The 21,709-nt window shown below is 40.5% G+C and overlaps 1 protein-coding gene and 1 long non-coding RNA gene across 3 annotated transcripts in view; one reads left to right on the forward strand and one right to left on the reverse strand.

The window, feature by feature from the left end:
- The window catches only part of MSRA (methionine sulfoxide reductase A), a 437,055-nt gene extending 431,845 nt beyond the window's left edge, over window positions 1–5,210 (reverse strand). Inside the window, exon 1 of one of the 2 annotated variants that reach the window (XM_047717468.1) lies at window positions 4,915–5,210. In XM_047717468.1, the coding sequence (XP_047573424.1) occupies window positions 4,915–5,050 (136 nt within the window). In that variant the 5' untranslated portion in view covers window positions 5,051–5,210. The remainder of the gene's footprint in view (window positions 1–4,914) is intronic. The other variant, XM_047717467.1, reaches the window with a different exon arrangement.
- Window positions 5,211–5,233: 23 nt separating this feature from the next.
- On the forward strand, window positions 5,234–16,221 carry LOC125092947 (uncharacterized). Its single transcript, XR_007125112.1, has 3 exons — window positions 5,234–5,365; window positions 12,756–12,860; window positions 15,775–16,221. It is a non-coding gene; the product is annotated as an uncharacterized LOC125092947 (long non-coding RNA).
- The last annotated feature ends 5,488 nt before the right edge of the window (window positions 16,222–21,709 follow it).

Below are 21,709 nucleotides of genomic sequence, written 5' to 3' on the forward strand. Positions count from 1 at the left end.
GATCTTTCTGTTCTATCCCATGGACCTATTCGTGGACCAGTATCACACTGATTAAGTTATGAAGCTTCACTTTTACTGTGTGGTAGGGCCAGCTGCCCCTCTTTGCTCTTCTTTTTTTTTTTTTAAGATTTTATTTATTGATTTGACAGAGAGAGAGATCACAAGTAGGCAGAGAGGCAGACAGAGAGAGGGGGAAGCAGGCTCCCCTGCGAGCAGAGAGCCGGATGCGGGGCTTGATCCCAGTACCCTGAGATCATGACCTGAGCCGAAGGCAGAGGCTTTAACCCACTGAGCCACCCAGGCGCCCCAACCCTCTTTGCTCTTGACATCACCATAACTCTTCCTGTTTACTTTCCATATGATTTTTTTTAATTAGTGTGCCTGGTTCTAGAATAAAACAAAAAAATATTAGTACTTTTATTAAAACCATGTTACCTTGATAAATTAACTTACAGGGAGAACTGATATAAGTTTTCTGTTCACTCCTCCTATCCAAGAACTTGGTATGTCTTTACCATTTGTGCAAGTCTTCTTTTGTGTCTTTCAGTAGCATTTGGAAGTTTTCTTCACATAGGTCTTGCATATTTCTTGCCAAGTTAATACATAAATTTTAACTTTTTTCATTGCTGTTATAAATGGGGTGTGTTCTTTCATTATATTTTCTAACAAGTTGTTTGCATAGAGGAAAGCTACTGGTTGTTGTCTAGTAAGTTGATACCTTACTATTAATTCTCTTGGATTCTCCAGGTATATAATGTCCTGATCTACAAACTAGTGGCAGTTTTACATTCTCTTTTCCAATTTGTACATCTCTAATTGCCTTCTCCTATCTGACTACATTAGCTACCACTTATAAAACAATGTTAAATAACAACCAATCACCCAGAGTAGGCCTCGTCATGCTTTGATCCACTTTAAGCAGTCTTGGAAAAGCTTCACATAAAAGAAGTCTGAAGTTGTGAATCTTCTTGAATCTTAGTAAAAAATCTACTAAGACACAAGTTATAAAAAGATGAAAATTTTCTCAACACCAAAAAATAATAATCCAATTTTAAACGGGCACAAGACAGGAACAACATTTCTCCAAGAAGACATACAGATTGCCAAGAGACCCATGAAAAGATGGCTCAGCATCCCTCATCATCAGGAAGTGCAAATCAAAACCACAATGAGATACCACCTCATACCTGTTGGAATGGCTAAACACAAAAACAACACAACAAGTATTGGTGAAGATGTGGAGAAAAAGGAACCCTCATGTACTGTTGATGGGAATGCAAAGTGGTGCAGCCACTGTGGAAAACAGTATGGAGATTCCTCAAAAAATTAGAAATAGGGACTCCTGGGTGGCTTACTTGGTTAAGTATCTGATTAAGATTGGTTAAGCCAATCGATATTGGCACAGGTCATGATCTCAGGGTTTTCAGTAGCAGAAGTGACCTGTGAAGTTGTCTGAACATGATGCTTTGAGAGGAGGCAACTCTTTGATGACTTCATTTCTTCTAGAAAAAAATCATTCTGTTATTTCCAAAGCAGAATGGGATCTTTCTTGTATCAATCTGGGTCAATTATATTTGCCTAAAAATTATCTATTCCATCCAAATTTTCAAATTTATTTTCAAAGAGTTAAATAGTCTCTTAGGATTCCTTAAGTTTTCTACTTCTATTACTCCCCCTTCTCAGTTCTTATTTTGTGTATTTGTATTTTATTCCTTTTTTATTAGATAGCTACAGTGTATAAATTTCATTATTACAGCACAATTATTTTTCAAGAAGCCACTTTTGGGATTACTCATATTGTTCTATTGTTTTTCTATTTATATTTAAAGTTCTTAAAAGAGTACACCAGGAGCAGGTGTTCTACATCTCTTCCTCTCTCCAGGAAAAAAAAAACCACAAGTAATACAGTGAACACTACCTAAGACTATAAGCCCAGGAAATCAGAGATTAAATATGAGCTGTCAATGTTATCTTGAATGATATCACCAAATCCCAAACACCTGATCAAAAAAGCAGATTTGCAATATTTCCAAAATGCAAGAAAATAAAAATTTTAAAGGTGCCACTCAAAATAAAAACTGGGCTTTTACAGGAATTAATTCACTGGAAATAAGATTAGTTCTAACTATAATAAACTTACATTTCAACAACATGGGTTTTCACTATAAGGTTTTCATTATAAGCCTTCCACCTCCTGCCTATCTCTAGCAATTAATTGCCCACCAATTCAGTTCAACAAGCATGAATTCCACTCTTCCCTCAGTCCCAAAGTTCTCTTGAATATTGGTTTATAGACAGGCACTGAAACAGAGAGAGACCACCTCCACATACAAGAACAGGCAAACTATGTATGCCCTGCCAGCCAGCTGGTGCTGTCCAGGACTGCCCATGAACCTGAACACAGTGTGCTTCAAAGGAGCCAGTCCACTCCAAGTTTAGTTGTGACCAATCACCCAGAACAGGACTATTCATCTTTTCATTCACTACAGGTAGCCTGGGAGAAATTAAACATTACAGAAATTTGAAGGATTGAATCTTACCCTCTCACAAAGTTGAAATCTACTATTAGGCCACAGTTTATAAAAGGGTGTAAGTTTCCTTAGGAGTACCAAAAAAAAAAAAAGGATTAAAGCTACCATGATAACTCCTCACACCAAAAGTATTGGTAATAGAGCACAAAGACAGAGCTTAGTACTGGGCTGAAGCAAAGACGCTAAACAGGGCTTAACTTCTAAGATCAAAAGGTGATGCTTCTGTCACAGAACTTTTGAAAGTCAGGGTATGATTAACAATAGGGAAATAATGAGGAGAAGTGAAGGGCTGCTAAACAGATTGGAGGCTGGGACAGAGAGGAATTTGACTTTCAAAACAGTAATATTAAGTCCATAAGCTTCAAGCTTACAGCCACCAAAACCTACCAAGGAGGCAAAAATCCCCATTTCTGGGGCCAGTCAGAACCTTCACCAACCTGCCAGGGGAAGAGTTGTACCAGGAGTGGGGATTGGAAAGCCCATAATCTAAAACTGAAATTTTGGGGAGGAAAAGAGTTACAACAGCTGAGCAATAAGGACATATGCATTACATATGCATATGCATTGTAGGCTTGGCCCTCCACCAAAAAAAAAAAAAATCAGTTTACTGGTCCAGATACAGAGATGTATGCATGGCTGTATAAAAAGAGCCTAGAAGAGAACCAAACCCCGAGGTTTTCCATTAGAGTTACCAGGTGGATGTGACAAGTAAATCATTGGTTCATTTCTGCCATGTTGGTTAATCTTTTACCAAAAATATCATTTATGTATCAGGTAAGTGATTGGGAAGACTTTGATTGAGATTAAGCAGAACTAAATTTTGGTCAAAGTTGATCTTGAACCAGTTTGCAAATCTGATCAAGATTTTTGTGTTAAAAAAAAGATTTTTGTGTTCATTTGTTGTTTTTTAGATGTCTGGGAGAGCATATCAAAGAGACTGTGGTGTGTAAAGAAGTTTAGTACAAGCTGGGGGTGTTCGGCATTGAAAAAGCACTGCCTGTAAGTAGCCGTTTATGAATACTGGTTTGTAAAAGAGAATTTATTTTTAAGTTTAAAACTCATTCTCTGAATTTGAGTCAAAAATAAACTTTTAGGGCTGCCCTGAGTTGGGAGTTGAAGTAGAGGGGGGACATAGGATGCAAAACTGCTAATGTAGATGGAGGAACAAGTTACAGAGTCGGTTTCCAAACTGCCCCACGTCCAAAAACCTCTACCTTTTCCAATCTCATAGTGATAACCCAGTATTGTGTACGGTATTTTCACCTCACTATGACCTCCTCCTATAACTCAATAATTCTTTAAGGGAAAGAAAAACAGAATTCCTAGGAATTTTTAAATGCAGGATTTATCTTGGCATTGAGCCATATGTAAAAGATTAATCACCTTTTAATCTCCAACAGCTCCAAAGCAATGGTTTACAAACTATGGAGTACATTAGAATCGCCCAGCGGGTTTGTTTAAAACATCAATTGTAGGGACCACGCTTTGAGAAGCACTGCACCAAGATAATGGCAATGGTCCCTTGGTTGGTGGACCTGGGCTGTCTGTGAACTGCTACAGGTCTACGACAGATATTGAGGCTTAAGCTTTATCCAAATGACTTCTAGAGTAGTTTAACATTACTGGGCACCCAAGCATATGATGATTTTTCTGGCTTTTTTTTTTTTTTTTTTTACTGTATTTTCTAAAAGAATTGGTATGAGATTAGAAAATCATTTTAAGTTTGTAAAGCACAGCTCCAAAGCGGACACTTCCGACTACTGATACACACGAGCAGACCCGCGAGCACTGGGCCAGGGACACCTCTTGCCAATTGGGAGAAACCGGGAACTCAGGGAGGATAGTGGAAGCCTGAGGATAATTCTTGCGACTGGTACAGTGATCTGAGATACAATTCCAAAACTGCAGTTTTTATCGTTCTGCATCACTGCATTGCTTCCAGTGACAACACAACGGCACCATCGCTGCAAGCGGCCAGTATCCCAGCCGATCGTACCCCAGAGAAAGAAAAGGGAGGCACAGAAGCCGGCACTGGGGGCACACACACCTGTGAGAAAGAGCGGAAATCGGGTCAGCGCTTTCCCTACCCAAAGTTTGGAGCCGCCGATGTATTTGCACTCTAGGTGACTTATATCAACATACTAGATCCCATCAAAGTGCTCCGTGCTCTTTTAGGGGGTAAGAAGCCAAACAAAGAAGAACCTACAACCCACCGGCCCCGGTCGGGGAGCCTCTCCGCGCCTGCGCAGACCCCAGCCTAAGTAGCCACCCGAGGCGGGGCCTCAGCTCTCTTCCGGGAGGGCGGAGGACGCGCAGCCGCCGGGCTATGACGCGCAAGCGCCACGACGATACCCGAGCCTTCTGCGCGTGCCCGCGTCCTTACCCGCAACGGGGATCGGCTCCTTCCGGCCAGGCAAGGCCTCCTGCGGGCTGACGATCTTAGAGGCGGAGTCGCCCATTCTCGAGCCGGGAAAGAGGCTGTGGAAGAGGTGGCTAGACCTCCTGGCGGCTGAGAGCATGGGCGGGCCGCTGGCCGACGGGCCGCCAAACGGAACGGCGCGGTCGAGAGCGGAGCCGCCGCTGCAGAGTGGGCAGCGGGACCGGCGTGCACTGGGCCGCGCTGCGGGCGGGGTCCGCTGAGGCCGCGTGCGCTGCGGGCTGTGGCCGCTGCCGCCCGGGAGCAGAGGTTACCCAAGGCTTGGGCCAGACCGGCAGTGACTGAGGGCGTGTTCTCACCCCTGGGTGGGAGGGGAGACGGCGGGAGTGCCTGGTCCAAGGAGGCAACAGAGAGTATTTCTGGTTTGGCTTTGGTGCAGTTTCCAGGCAGAGAACAGGTACACTAATTGCGATACGAAGTACATGCAGCGGCAGAGGCCAGTAATAATAATGCCTAGCCTTTGATTTTAAAGTTCATTCCCTCCTTTAAAGCCTTAGTAGTTGTTCAGTGTGTCCAATAAGGTATAAGACAACCTAATCTACAGGCAGCTAGAAGATGTATGTATTGACACGAGCCATTATAATGATAAATTATAAAAAAGATGAGTATCCAAAATAAAAACTAAGCACAACTTGCCAAAAGCTCAGAATACGGACGATAATTCAAAATAATGTTTTATGTGTATGTACACACATACAAATACACTGCTAAACCCATTTTGCAGGGGGGAAAATAGAGAAACAAGGCACTAATACCACCATTAATTATATGAATTTAATGGTGCTGTTGGATCAGTCTTGTTTCTCTAATCGTGAGAGATAACATTTGTTCCTGTGACAAATTTTCAACCAGAAAAATAAGGGGGGTAGGGCCAGATGGGTGACTTGGGAGTTCCATATGTGAAATTTTGGTTTCACACAAATGTTCTGCTAGAATGGTCAAATAGTCTCGTGAGGGAAGGAATTTAAGATTAGCACCCACAGAAATGAAGAGTTTGACTGGACCTCCCCCATGAGTGAGTTACCCTTTTGTTTTAATGTGGTCTGGACTATAATAGAAGGACAGGAAGGTGGCTCTACTATATTGTAGAATATGGTCAGACACGTAACATTAAGTGTAAAGTTTTTATTTAAGATTTTTATTTTTATTTTAGATTTCCTCTGGCAATTTGCCTCGGTTTTTACTTTTGACTTATTTGTTTTTGCTATGAGATTATGCAGTATAGTTTCTATAGGCCTCTCCTGAGAGCACCCCAAGGTGTCCCTTCTATGCCTGGTCACTGCTAAGTGCTTGAAAAAATTAGATCGCTTTTCTGCCAGAGGAAACAGTGTGTGTGTGTGTGTGTGTGTGTGTGTGTGTGTGTGTGTGTGTTTTAAATTATTGCCTTTTCATACATATTGATTTTCTCTGTTTTGAGGTTGATTGTATGAAATTAAACATGTTAGAAATAACAGCAACTAAGAACTGAAGAATTTTTCATGTCCTGAATTACTTATGTAATATTAAATGAAAAGTACAACAGAACTGCAGTATGTATATATGTACTCTGTAGTATATATAATACGTATATCTCCACTTGTACACCCACTGAAGAAAGACTAGAAAAAAATTAAAATAATGGTTGCAGTTTTGTGGTTCAGTGGTCTACTGACTCCCACCTTCTTAAAATGTTCTTCACTGTTACAGTGTTCTAAAGTGTTCCAATGCCCATATTATTTATGTTACAGAAAATACTTTTAAAGGAAAAGGACCTTGATTTATTTCAAAGCTTTTTTTTTTTTTAAATAAAGTTGTTTCTCATCTCATTTACCAGAATAGTTGCAAGAAAAGTTACAGTGAGGTTGGTTGGTTGGTTTGTTTAAGGAGAAAAAATATTCCTTCCTTCTGTAATGCCGTTTTCACAACTAGGTCTCTCTTTTCTTGAGAACCTTCTAATCCCTTGTGAGCTCCAAACAGTCTTTTTTTGTTTGTATTCCCAATTGGGCACACATTGCTTTGATTTGTAGTTTTGTGATTATGTACCAGTTTTTCAACAAATTCTAACAATGTGTGTTGTTTAAGATACAGTGTAAGCATCCTCTTAGACATGAAAAAGACCCAAAATACAAAGTTTCTCTTTTACATACAATCTAAAAGTAGGTAGTTAAGTGCTGATAGGACCATGTCATTTCTTCCATAATATCTCATGCTGAATTGGCTTACATTAAGTGTTCTGTGGTTAGTATTGGTTTAATTGGGCCAAAAGCCTGACTTAGATAAGCAAAAGTTTTTTTCCCATTTGTTCAAGAATGGCTCCGCCTTGGCCCTTGGAGACAAGAATACTTACTCAATACTCTACTCCAAATCTAGGCCTAGGTTTTAGCTGGGATACAGATAAGGTTGCTTTAACAGAGACCTAAAGATACCGTATATGAAACGAGATAGTTTGGATTTTTGTAATTGAAGCATAGTTGACACAGTGTTACAATAGTTTCAGATCTACCAAATTAGTTTCAGATTCAACAAATCTATAGTGAAGCTCACCGGAAGTGTAGCTACCATCTGTCACCATACAACACCATTAAAATACCATTGACTGTATTCCCCATGTTATATCTTTTATGCCTGTGACTTACTCATTCCATCAGTAGAGGTCTGTACCTCCCACTCCCCTACACCCATTTTACTCATCCCCCAGCTTCCTCCCCTCACAACCATCAGTTTGTTCTCTGTATTTGTGGCATTGTGAAAAAAGATCGTTTTGGTTTTTTCTCTCCCATACTGGTCCAGAGGTGATTGGTCCAGGAATGGTAGGTCAGTGCTGCTATCCTTGTACATAACCTCCATTCCAGAACCTGCCATCACACCTGTATCTTAACCCAGCAAAACGGCAGAAAGGAAAGGGATATACATCTCAGTATTCCTGGGAGTGAGTCTCAGAGGTAGCACTACTCACTCATTCCATTGACCTGATTAGAGACATAACCACATTTAACTAGAAGGTGGGAGATAAAGTTCTCTAGTTGGATAACCATGGATCCATCTGATACCCAGTGGTTCTAGTAATAAAGGAAGGTGAGAATGTACCTTGTTGGAAAACTCTGTCACTGGCCACCCAGATATTTATATATGCCCATCTTCTAACAACGCACCCTATCCCAAAGGGAGAAAAGCCAAACTTCCAAGTATTTATTGCATCCAGCTCTTAAGTCTATGATCTGAGGATGATATACAGTCCTTTACAAGTCTAAGTATAACTCCTCATGACCCAATGACCTACTAACTAAAAGACGAGGTATCTGCTCCCCTCTCCCACACCCTCCCCCACATACCTGGTGAGGTAGGAATATGAAAAATTATTTGCAAGAAGAATGATGGGGGAGAGAAGTAGTCATGGGTCCACAGCCTAGCAAAATGTTGCAAAAGGGAAATTTCAGGGGCGCCTGGGTGGCTCAGTCGGTTAAGTGGTTTCCTTAGGCTCAGGTCATGATCCCAGGGTCCTGGGACTGAGCCACGCAGCAGGCTCTCCGCTGAGCAGAGAGCCTGCTTCTCCCTTTCCCTCTGCCTGCTGCTCTGTCTACTTGTGCTCTTTATCTCTCTGTTGAATAAATAATTTAAAAAGGGGGCCGGGGGGGGGGAATTCAAGGATTGTCCAGGTGGTCAAGTAAATTCTTGGTTAGACCCCATTTCTGCTTTCCAGAAGGAATTCCTCTGCTGTTACATTTGAAGTTACTGGTTTTACTCTCTGAGATGTTCTTATCCATGCTTCTCCATGATTGCTTCTGAAGAGTATATTGACAAGTATGCCCTCCTGGGAGCATACAACGTCTTTTTGGGCCCAGTTTCTTACTGGTGCTGTTTTGAGGGACTTCAGGGTCAAACGCACACAGGTTTTGGCAAGCTAGACTTGTGGCTTTTTGTCAACCCCATTTGAAAAAAATATTGAATATATTTCTGGTTTATTTGTTCCTTTTACAATTCCTTGTACAAATAACCACAACTAAAGATTTCATCTAGTCATATTTCTTATGCCTAATTACTCTTCATTTTTATTTGCTAGGCTCTGTTTGTCCCATCTATCCTGTATCTATTAACTTAATTACAGTGCCCTTGCAGCCAGCAAAAACAGCAGGTTTGGTTGGAAAGGCATTCCCCTTAATATGCTCTTCACTGCTTGCCTTCCATCATCTGGCAGAAAACACTTTGCTAATGGCCCTTGAGAAGGGCTTTGCATCGCAGTTTTATCTTCTGTTATTGGGAGTATAATAGCTTTTGGCTTTATCAAAACTAGAAGGCCCTAAATAACCACCCTCAGTCAATTTGTATTGCAGACTGCAGGCAGAAAACTCCAATCTTAGCAGAGCTTTATTTCCCTTCCTCTCTTAAAATCACTAGCTTCTTCCTGAGTTCATCTTTCTCAAGGGACTTTTCCTGAAGGAGGCAGGCAACAGCCAATACTCACTCATTGGCCAGAGAATCACTCTTCTGACCATTTTCCCTATGGTTACAGATTCAAAGAGCATGTGGTTGGACTTCCAAGATACTGAGTTAACAATTTTATCAAATGTTTTATGGCAGCATAAAAAGGATCACCAGCTTTTCAGCCTGTGATATCTGTGTCCTTGTTGTCAGCTGCCTGCCATTACACCAATGCCATATAGTTTAGGTTAATGTTGTGAAGTCTACAGAAAAGCTACTAGAACTTATATGTTGATTTAGCAACACTTTAGGATGCTAGAGCTATATACAAAAATTTATTGTGTTACCATGTTTGAGAGAAAAAATAGAAATTGGAGTTTTTAGAACACCATTTAAAATAGCATCCAAAAAATATTAAGTATTAAGAGATATACCTGACTAAAGATGTGTCAGACCTATACATCAAAAACCACAAAACACTGTTAAGAGAAATCTGAAAAGATCTAAATAAATACAGAGGTATACCATGTTCATGGATCAGAAGATTCAGCATCCAGATATTGTTAAGATGCCATTTCTCCCAAAATTGATATATAGATTCAATGAAATCCTGGGGCGGATGGGGGGGAACCTCAGCAGACATTTTTCTAGAAATTGGCAAGCTGATTCTAAAACTCAGGTGCAAATGCAAAGGACCAAGACTGGCCAAAAACTGAGGAGTTCAGCTCCAGGCCAAAATCCTTCATGTCATCTTTTAGGCCCAACCACCAGCTATTACAAAGGCTTTTCCCAACAGGTCTCATCAGGGAAAACTGCCTCCTCACATTTGGTGCACAGGCAATGAATTACAATCTCTTGGAATTGCAGTCAAGAACTTAAGACTTCAGCTCCCCCCCACAAAAGCCATGCTTATAACCAGATCTGCATTTCTAGACCAGGCATCTCCATTTGGAAGCCTCTTTGAGTGGTTTCTCCTCCACATACCAGACTTTTGTTCAGTGCTATTCAGCAGGGAGACAATTTCCCCCTCTTGTCCTGCATGTCATGTGATTGACCCTTGCACTCAATGTTATTCCATGTGGAAAGATGGAACAGGAGCCAGCACTCTCCATTTGGGCCTCTTGCCTACACTATCACAGTTAGTGAATAAAGACTTGATTGTTGCTTTCAGTTCTGCTTGTTGTCCTAGTTGACCACCCCAACACCTGACAGTTTGACACAAAATACTATGAAAAAGAACAAAGCTAGAAGACTTTCACTACCTGAGCTCAAGATTTTTACAGAACTACAATAGCCAAGAAAGTGTGATTCTGGCCATAGGAAACAAAACAGAATAATAGAACAAAATAGAAAGTCCCCAAATAAACCTACACATATATATTAGATTAATTTTCATTCAAGTTGGAAAGACTGTGACTTCTAAAATAGTGACTTCTAGATTTCTAAAAGAAAACATAGATGAAAATCTTTATTACCTTAGAGTAAACAAAACTTCTTGGCTAGAACACAAAATGCATGAGTCATAAAAGAAGAAAACTGATCAGTTATATTCTATCAAAATCAAGATATTTACAAATCACATTTCTGATAAAGTCCTTATATCCAGAATATATGACCCTCAAAATTCAATAATAAGAAACAGACAGCACATTTTAAATGAGCAAAATTGAGCAAAAACAGACACTGCACCTAGAAAGATATATGGATTGCAAACATGCACTTAAAAAAAAAAAAAAAAAACTATCCAACAACTTCAGTCATTACAGGGAAATGCAAATACAAGCCACAATAAGAAGCCACTACACACTCACCAGAATGGCTATAATTTAAAAGACTGACCATACCAAGTGTTGATGATGTGGGGGAACTGGAACTCTCATACACTGCTTGTAATAACCCAAAATTATATGAACATTTTGGAAACATTTTATAAGTTTCTTAAGAAGTTAAGCACTCATCTGCCATATGACCCAATTATTTTATATGAAAATATGAGTCCATTTAAGTCTTTCTTTTTTTGTCCATTTAAGTCTTATACTCAAAGGTTCATTGCAGTCTTACTGTAATAGGCAAAAACCGGAAACTACCCAAATGACTACCAACAGGTGAATGGGTAAACAAATTGTGGTATATCCTTACAATGGAATTCTACTCATCAGTAAAAGGGGATGAACTATTGATATCCTCAACAACACGGATGATTCCACTATACTGAGTGGAAGGAACCAAACTAAAAAAAAAAAAAAAAGAGAGAGAGAGAGAGTAAAAATTGTATGATTCCAACTATTTAAAATCCTAGAAAATGCACAGTAATCTGCAGTAACAGAAAGCAGATCTGTGGTTGCCTGGGAATGCAAGTAAGGGATGGGCAGTGACATAAAAAGATTTATAGGGAAATTTTGAGAGTCATGGATATATTCATTAGCTTGATTGTCCTGATGGTTTCACAATTGTATCCCTATTTCAAAGACTGTTAAACTATACACACTTCTAAAAAGTGTGTTTCTGCTATGTGGGTAGAGTGTATACATTAATGTTTAAGCCCAGATACACCTACAAAACTGCCTCTTGCTCTTCAGAAAGCAGACCCAGAAGTGACAAGATGTAAGGCAGTCAGGCTTTGTTAAAGAGAGCATTGGAGATCAGGAGTGTGAACTGCTATTAAGAGTCCACTGCGGGGGCGCCTGGGTGGCTCAGTGGGTTAAGCCGCTGCCTTGGGCTCAGGTCATGATCTCAGAGTCCTGGGATCGAGCCCCGCATCGGGCTCTCTGCTCAGCGGGGAGCCTGCTTCCTCCTCTCTCTCTGCCTGCCTCTCTGCCTGCTTGTGAATTCTCTGTCAAATAAATAAATAAAATCTTAAAAAAAAAAAAAAAAGAGTCCACTGGGGTGAATAGGAAACCATCATGAGTAATATGGAGCAATCTGAAGGCTTTTGAACTTTTCTACACAACTTTACTCAATCTGTTGATACCAACTGCAATCCCTGCCTCATTCTCTCTGGTTTTCTGACCTTATTCTTCACCACTCAATTCAAGACTCATTTTCTCTGTGCAACCTTCCCTGATTGCGCAAGGAAACAGTGGTTATTCTTTCAGTCTGGGTTCTCCCATAAAACTCACTATTTACATCACTCAGGTAGCACATAGCATGTGCTGCCTTGTACTAATAATTATCTGAAAAGATATACAAATTACTGTGAAGTTTTAAAACATACATGAATTCTTTATTGTTTTCCCTTTGAAAAATGAAGCCTAATTCCCCTCCCTTTACATTTTGTTTGGACTTAGTGTTTGCGTCAAATGGATAGAATAAGGCAGAAGTGATGGTGTGTGTGATCTTTGAGACTAAGTCATAAAAGGCAATGCAGCTTCCTTCTTCCTCTCTTTTAGATCACCCCCTGTAGGGGAAGCCAGCTGTCACATCATGAAGATCTTTAATCAGCGCTCTGAAGAAGTTCACATGGTGAGGAAGTGAGTTCTCCTGCAAGCAGCCAGGTGAGTAAACCATCTTGGAAGCAGATTCTTCAGCCCTGGTCAAGCTTTCAGATGACATCTTGTCTGCAACCTCATAAGAGACCCTGAGCCAGAACTACCCAGCAAACATGCCTCCAAATTACTGACCCACAGAGACCATGAGGTGAAAAATATTTGGGGTTTTTTTAAACTATTTTTTAAAGTCAAGGTAAGATAAAGAGAGAATATTCTTAGAAACCAGGCTTATCAGAATTAAAGGGTTTTTCTTAACTGATTTTACATAATAAGAACCAAGTGTACAGTACTGGTCTTTAAATAAACCCTAGACTAGAAATGGTAAAGGACATGACTTAAGAGATAAGAAAGAATATCAAACATCTTATCTCATTCTCCTATCCCGGGATGGGTTTGGGGATGGAAACCTCAAAACATCCATAGGGGAAGAGTCTGATGATTTGGGAGCTGGTGCTTCATTTCCTGGGGCATAACCTATGAAAGTGGCCCACTGATGCATAAAGAGATTAGTCTAGTGGATTGGATCAACGTGTTTTTAAATGACTTAAAGTTGACTAGATTAGAAGATATCAGAGTGAGTCTACAAGTAGTGAAGATAAATATAATTTGGGGAAATCTTTATTTCTTTGGCATTTATATCTATGCACTATACATGCGCTGTACCTAGACATAAAACATATTCCTTAGTGTAGGTTTTGGTAAAATAGTAAGAATAAGAATAAATTTTTAAAAATTTTAAAACCATGGTCTAGAGAGACTATAAATCTCTCAGAAGAGTCTTACTTTTGGCATGGCATGCAATGTGGTGTGTGTGCAGAGGAGGAGCAATGGGGCTGAGGACAGCCTCACAAGATCCTGCACAATTGTATTGACTATGGAGAAAGCAGGAGAGCATTCCCAGGTCCCAAGAGGCTTAAGGGTTTGGAAGGATCGACAGAACCAAAGACCCAAATAAAGCCTGGAGTTGGAGCGAGGAGACCCAAATACTGAGACCTTGTGACGAGATGCAAAAACAAGGCCCTCAGTCATCACTAGCAGGAGCCAGCATAATGCCCAATGGATGGAATAAGAGCAGCTGTGTCTCAGCAGTGCAGGAGCTCAGGGGCCAGGAGCACAAGCCACACCAATGCAGATACACTGAGGACAGAGGCCAAGACCAACAGTTACCTTAATGGGAGGCCGATAGACCAGGAGGACACATAACCTCTCCCAGGACCCAAATGCCATCTTGAAAAGGAGAAAGAATAAGAATCCAGGAGAGAATCCCAAAGGACTGAGCAGTTACCCATACAGACAATTTAAAACTAAAAACCACCAAAAAGCCGCTTTTACTTGGCAAGATCAAGTGTTTCCCTCCATCACTAGGAATGATGAGTGCAGGTTGAGATCAGTTCTAGAAAACAGGGTAATTAACACTTTTTATACATCTGAGTTAATGTTGTTTAAATTTTGCTCCCATTACATGTGATCTATCAAAGCATACAGAAGGGGTATTTACCCTAACTAAGAGTAAGGGATGTTCCCTACTTCCTAGGATGATCTTGAAAACAAATGAAATATTGTGTAGTAACAGTCTACAAGAAAATAGCAAAATGAGAGGGGAAAAAGATAATGCAATAATTTTTTTCGTAATGCTAAATATATCCAACTTGAAAAGATATCCTTTATTCTAAAATAATGCACTTCTGACTTTTCTGGTGTCAAAGCATCCTTCCTTCACACATTGTGGTGATGAGAGACAGTGGTTATTCTTTTAAGGCTCTCATTTGGCAAAGTTGAAAATAGACAATGTATGCTAGCTTCCAAAATGTTTGATCCAATTTTACTGGCACTTGAAATGCACATGTGGAACTCACACTGGCAATGTGTGTGATGGCCCCTGAGAACACAGAATAACCATTGCATCTAAACAAGTTCCCTTCCTCCCTCGTCTATTCATTACCACCCACCCTCTCAACGCCATCTTGTTTCCCAACAAGTAGCTGTGCTCTTTTTCTCGCTGGCTCTATCTCATTCTCCCTCTCGGCTTTCCTAACCACACATTGTTCCAAGCCATCTCTCACCAGTAGAGTAGAAAGGATATAAAAGATATGACTTAAAGGATGAGAGAGAAGGCCAAGTGTCCCTTCCCTTACTCCCACCTTGCATGAACCTGAGGACAGAATCCTAGAAATAGACATGGATGGGAGAAGAAGCTGAGGATTTGAGGACAGGTGTTCAGCAAAGAAGAGGACAAGAAGAGTTACCTGTCCAGAAGAATCTATAAAACTTTGTCACTACCCAATTTCCAAGCTACATCATATTATATTATATACATCACAAACTGAGCCCAATTATATACTGAAACTTTTCTATAAACTTAGAAACCTCAGTGTCAAATTATTTTGGCAATTTTCTTTTAAAAAACCACCTACATGCCAGGGTTACTAAAAATCAAAAATAAAAATAGGGACACCTGGGTGGCTCAGTTGGTTAAGCATCTGTTTGCCTTCAGCTCAAGTCATGATTCCAGGGTCCTGGAATTGAGTCCTGCATCAGGCTCCTTGCTCAGTGGGGAGCCTGCTTCTCCCTCTGCATGCTGCTCCCCGTGCTTGTGCTTACTCACTCTCTCTCTCTCTCTCACGTGCTCTCTCCCCCTCTCTGACAAATAAATAAATAAAATCCTTAAAAATAAATAATAAATAAATAAACAAAAACAAAAACCACAATAAGGAAGAAAAGCATACTCCCTGAAAAGTCATGTAGTACATGAAGACATTTTCATTTAGTAAGAATTGAGAAATCAATTGTTATGTAAGGTAGATTTATGCCATTAAGTAAATTACAGAGAACATACCTCCTTCTCGGTTACAGAAGGTAAATGATATTTTTTTTTATGTGTTGCTTTCAGTGTGCTTTTTATCTTGCCCCCTACATGCAGATTCTGCTGAAACCCTCATTTGTTTGGTAAATGCTGTTGAACTCATGCCATATAGTAGGCCGCAACCGGACGGCATACAACATGAAATAGTAAGGTCTTCCCAGGACTCCAAGAGGAGATAACTCGAGTCCAGCCATCTACGGGACCACACAAGGCAGACCAAGGGGTGCCCCGCAGCATAGCTCTGGACAGAGGCTTGGGGGCGTTTCGAGAGAGAAGATCAGACCCTCAGCTTCTGAAGCTGTAGGTCACAGATATGGAGGGCCTTGCACCAGCACTGTCCTAGGTGCGGAAGATGAAGTCAAGAACAACTTGTACAAGAGGCAAGGCTTTGTCCCCTCCAAGAGGCATGTTAGCCCTTAAGTATATTCTCTGCTAAACTCCTGAATAACTGTGGGGATCCCCAGGCATACTCAAACAGAGATAAGGCTTTGCTTTTCTTTCTTTCTTTTTTTTTTTTCCTTTGGTCTTTTCATAAAAATCCACTTAACTAGGTAGAGACACTCTTATAAATGAATAAATAAAAGCTTAATGTGACACTCTATGTTTGCATACTTAAAACCATGTGGCCTTATTTATGGTTTGTTTGTAGAGGATACAAAGCTATCTTAAGCATTTTAATTAATTGCATGGATGATTTCACTGAGTTTTAAGAGGAAAATAAATATAACAATAATAACAATACTTACTAATTGTTGGGCACTTATTAACCTCCAGTCACAGTTTAGAAGCTTAACATGTACTATTTCTAACCTTCACTCTGACCTGTTTCCACAGGTTTGGTTTGGTTTGGTTTTTTAAGATTTATTTTATTTGGGAGAGAAAGAGAGAGTGAGGGCAGAGTGGAGGGGCAGAGGGAGAAGGAGAGAAAGTCTAAGCGGATTCCCTGCTGAGCATGGACCCGGGAGCTGGAGTGTATAACCCCAAGCACAGAGCCCATCTCACAACCCCAAGATCTCGGTGCGAGCCCAAACCAAGAGTCAATAGCTTAACCAACTGCACCACCCAGGTGCCCCATTTTCATAGTTTTATACATAAAGAAACCCAAGCAAACAGAGCTACTAAGAATAATCTGGATTCAGGGCGCCTAGGTGTCTCAGTCTGTTACACGTCTGCCTTCGGCTCAGGTCATAATCCCAGGATCATGGGATAGAGCCCTGTATTGAGCTCCCTGCTCAGCAGGGAGTCTGTCTCTCTCCCTCTCCCTCTACCCCTTTACCCTGCTTGTGCACTCTCTTGCTTTCTCTCTCTCTCAAATAAATAAATAAATAAAATCTTTTAAAAAAAGAAGAAGAATTTGGATTCAAACCTGAGTGTTCTTAACTCTCAAGTTCAAGGTCATTTCTTTTCTTTTTCCCTTTACCTGTGTGTGTCTTTAATCGTTTTCTAATCATTTTATTTTTTTATCATGATAAGTACACTCTTTTTTTTTAAAGATTTTATTTATTTATTTGTCAGAGAGAGAGAGTGAGCACAGGCAGACAGAGTGGCAGAGGGAGAAGCAGGCTCCCTGCGGAGCAAGGAGCCCGATGCAGGACTCGATCCCAGGACGCTGGGATCATGACCTGAGCCTAAGGCAGCTGCTTAACCAACTGAGCCACCCAGGTGTCCCAATAAGTACACTCTTAAATCTCCATCAACTATGTGACCCATTCCCCCTCCCCAACTCCCCCTCCTCTGGTAACCATGAGTTTTTTTCTCAATAGTGAAGAGTCTGTTGCTTGGTTTGTATTCTCTTTTTTCTCCCTTTTGCTCATTTGTTTTGTTTCTTAAATTCTACATACTAGTGAGATCATATGGTTTTTCAATTTCTCTGACTGACTTATTTTGCTTCGTATTATACACTAGTTCCAGCCATGTCATTACAAACGGCAAGATTTCATTCTTTTTTATGGCTGAATACTATCCCATTCTGTATATATACCACATCTTCTTTATCCATTCATCTAACCATGGATACTTGGGCTGCTTCCATAGTTTGGCTCTTGTAAATAATGCTACAAATAAACCTAAGGATGCATGTATCTCTTTTCATATCAGGGTTTTCCTATTTGGGAGGTAAACACCCAGTACTGCAATTACTCAATCATTGGGTAGTTCTATTTTTAAATTTTTGAGGAACCTCCATACTCTTTTGCAAAGTGGCTGCACCACTTTGCATTCCCACCAACAGTGCACGGGGGTTCCTTTTTCTCCTCATCCTCTCCAACACTTGCTGTTTCTTGTGTTCTTGATTTGAGCCATTCTGACAGGTGTGAGGTGATAGCTCACTGTAGTTTTGATTTGCATTTCCCCAATGAAGAGTGATGTTGAGCATCTTTTCATGTGTCTGTTGGTCATCTGTATGTTTTCTTTGGACATAAGAAATGTTTGGGGGTGGTAGATATGTCTATTATCTCAGTTGTGGTGATGGTTTCATAGGTGATTGCATATATCCAGACTTATCAGATTTATCCATTAAATATGTGCATCTTTTTGTATATCAATTATTTCTTAGTAAAGCTGTTAAAACAAAGAAACAAATATACAAGAACATTTTATTTAAATCTTTTGGGGGCCTCTGTGGTGTGCGTGTGTGTGCACACAGGTGCACACATTAGTATATTTGAAGGAATTAAATTTATACACTAACTAAAGAACACTTAGCCAACAAAATAAGACAGAAGTCCTATCTGCATGGAGACCCAGGAGACACCCAGGAGAAGGGGTAAGGAAAGACTTTTGAAGGGACTTACGCAATTGGCTCAAAAGAGTATGAGTGATTCCTGAATTCCTTCAACACATATTAACAGTTATGTCCTTGACACTGAGTAGGCAGTTGAGATACAATAAAAAGTGAAAAATGGACACAGCCCCTGCCTTCCTATAACTTACTATCTAGGGGAGGAGACAGATTTCAAAGGATCACATGAATAAATGTGTATAATAATCATAGCTAATATTTATTGAGGGCTTCCTGTGTGTCTGACATGATTTCAGCCACTTTTCCTGCATTAACTTATATAATCATCACCAAGAAAAAACTGAAACAAAACCAAAACACCTGTGAGCTAGGTGCTACTATGATTATCCCCAACTTTACATCTGATAAAAGCTATCAAGGGAAGGTCTATGGTGACATGAGATCCTTCTCTGGGGGAAATAACCTAGCCTGGAGGTTGAGGAAGGCTGAGAAAAGACTCTCCGGGCTGCCTCCCCTTCCAAGGTGGGCAGTTTATTCCACAATCAGTAGGGGAGTGCTGAAAGTATATAGGTTTGGGGACACTGGTGAATTCTTCATGATAGGCGAGAGAGTGGAAGATGGACATTTGTTCATGACATACTGCTTCCTCTACGCCAAAATCTGTGCAGTGCTGAGCCCTCGTCCTGAATTAGACTCTGACCGGACTTGAATGTTCTGATCCTGAGTTCCTTAAAGAGGGAGGTTCAGAGAAGAAATGCATCAGGCTATGCATAGGGGTATCTAATTAAAATAAGGTGACCCCTGACCCCTAGGGAGGAGCAGCAGCATGGGGTTGGCAGTGTCAGATGCTGTGATGGCAGCAGCACTAGAGTGGCATCTGTGGTGGCAGTGGGGGGACACCAGTGACAGCTGAGGCAAGCTCACAAGTCACCTGGGATGCTGCCAGGGAAAAGAGCTCCGAGACATCTCTCATCAGATGCTTCTAAAGGCCAGTGTGGCTTGGGGAAGTTGAGTTACATGTGAGCTACATGCCTAAACGTTTCTGTGCGTCTTCTCTCCTAGCGTCTTTGATGCTTTCTGGTTCCCAGGCACTTGGTTTCTCACTATCTGTACTGTCTGCTGAGCCCTGCTGCCACTCCCAACTTTAAGACTCTCCCGTGGGGGTTTCCGTCTTTCATTTTCAATCTCTGATTGCAAATCATTTTCCTTTGGCTGTTGCTTCATATGCGTTACCCTCTCCACAACTTCTGATCCTCGTCAAGATGTGCTTGGTATAGGAAGAGGAACGGCTGAAAAGCAGTGCCTTATTTACTTTGACAGACAAGAAAATATATGGAATTTTTAAAATGTGTTTTTAAAGTTCCTGTTGTAATTCCTGACAACGATGGCTGATTACAAAAATAAGTTTTAAATTATCGAGATTTCTGAAATCCGGGTTTTGAGGTCCAACACATTCTATTAGATGTCACTGGATATGCTGTATATTTTAACTCTTTGTGTTATTTCTGGTGTGTTCCAAGTCTCTTTAGATCCAGCAGTGATAGCTGTAGAGAAATTAATACTGATCTAAGTTTTAATTTAGGATTCCATGTGTGACCTGAAATGGATGAAGGCAGTTGAGAGTATCCTTAGACTCCAGGGGCCCCAGAGGCATGTTTGGGGCAAGGGTGGTGGGTAATGGGAAGTGTAGTACCTACATGAACAGTGCTTCTAGAAATTTGGTGCCTAGACCAGCAGTGTCAGCATCACCTGGGAATTTGTTGGGAATGCTAGCCACAGGCCCCTCCCAACTACTGAATCAGACACTCTCTGGTGGGACTCACCAATTTGTGTTTCAACAAACCCTCTAGGTGATTCTCATGTATGCTGAACTTGAGAGCCACTAATCTACTCAAAACCACAGTGGCTAAAATAATAGAGGTTCATCTCTGACTGATGTATTGGTCTGTGAATAAGTAGTCTAGGAGTGAAATGGCAGTTCCATGATGTTGGGGACCTAGGGTCACTCTGTCTGGTCACCCTGCTCCCCTCATTTGCAGTTCCCTTCTCCTGGTCTGCAGGGGTTACTCCATCCAGTCTGGCTCTTACACCTTTGTTTCAGCCAGCAGGAAAGGAGGGTAAGAAGGAGATCATGCCTCCTCCTTCTAAGATCATGACCTAGGAATTGTACATATTAATTCTACTCTAATCTTGTTGATATTCACCTAGTTACATGGCCACATCTGGTCCTTTTTACCTTATATCATGGGTCCAATTACAACATTGGAGGTGGTGTTACTAAGGGGTGGGTAATGGATATTGGAGATTACTGGTAATCTTTTAGGAAAGATGCTAAAGGAAACTTTAACCTTCAATTTACCTTTGCTCAAATCATTCCATTCTGTTTTACATTTAGATATGAACTTCTTTCCAGGTAATAGATTAAGAGCAGAGGAATTCATTTAAGTAATATCTAGCCAATTCATTTTTGGTAAAGAAATTATCTTGAAGGACTACATCATAATAAAAAGGTTATGCACAATGAAGGAAACAACAAAACTAAAAGGGAAGTTACTGAATGGAAGAAGATATTTGCAAATGACATATAGACATATATGACATATCAGATAAAGGGTTAGTACCCAAAATATATAAAGAACTGATACAACCCAATACCCAAAAAACAAATAATCCAATTTTAAAATGGGCAGAAAGCATGAACAGAACAGACATTTCTACATATAGATGGCCAACAGACACATGAAAAAATGCCCAACATCATTCTTCATTGGGGAAATGCAAATCAAAACTACAGTGAGCTATCACCTCACACCTGTCAGAATGGCTCAAATCAAGAACACAAGAAACAGCAAGTGTTGGAGAGGATGAGGAGAAAAAGAAACCCGCGTGCACTGTTGGGAATGCAAAGTGGTGCAGCCACTTTGCAAAAGAGTATGGAGGTTCCTCGAAAATTTAAGAATAGAACTACCCATTGATGGAGTAATTGCAGTACTGGGTGTTAACCCCCAAATATGAAAACCCTGATATGAAAAGAGATACATGCATCCTTAGGTTTATTTGTAGCATTATTTACAAGAGCCAAACTATGGAAGCAGCCCAAGTATCCATGGTTAGATGAATGGATAAAGAAGATGTGGTATATATACAGAATGGGATAGTATTCAGCCATAAAAAAGAATGAAATCTTGCCATTTGTAATGACACGGGTAGAGCTAGAGAGTATAATACTAAGCAAAATAAGTCAGTTGGAGA

This window comes from Lutra lutra, chromosome 2 (genome assembly GCF_902655055.1).
Source record: "Lutra lutra chromosome 2, mLutLut1.2, whole genome shotgun sequence".
Classification (NCBI taxonomy): Eukaryota; Metazoa; Chordata; class Mammalia; order Carnivora; family Mustelidae; genus Lutra; species Lutra lutra.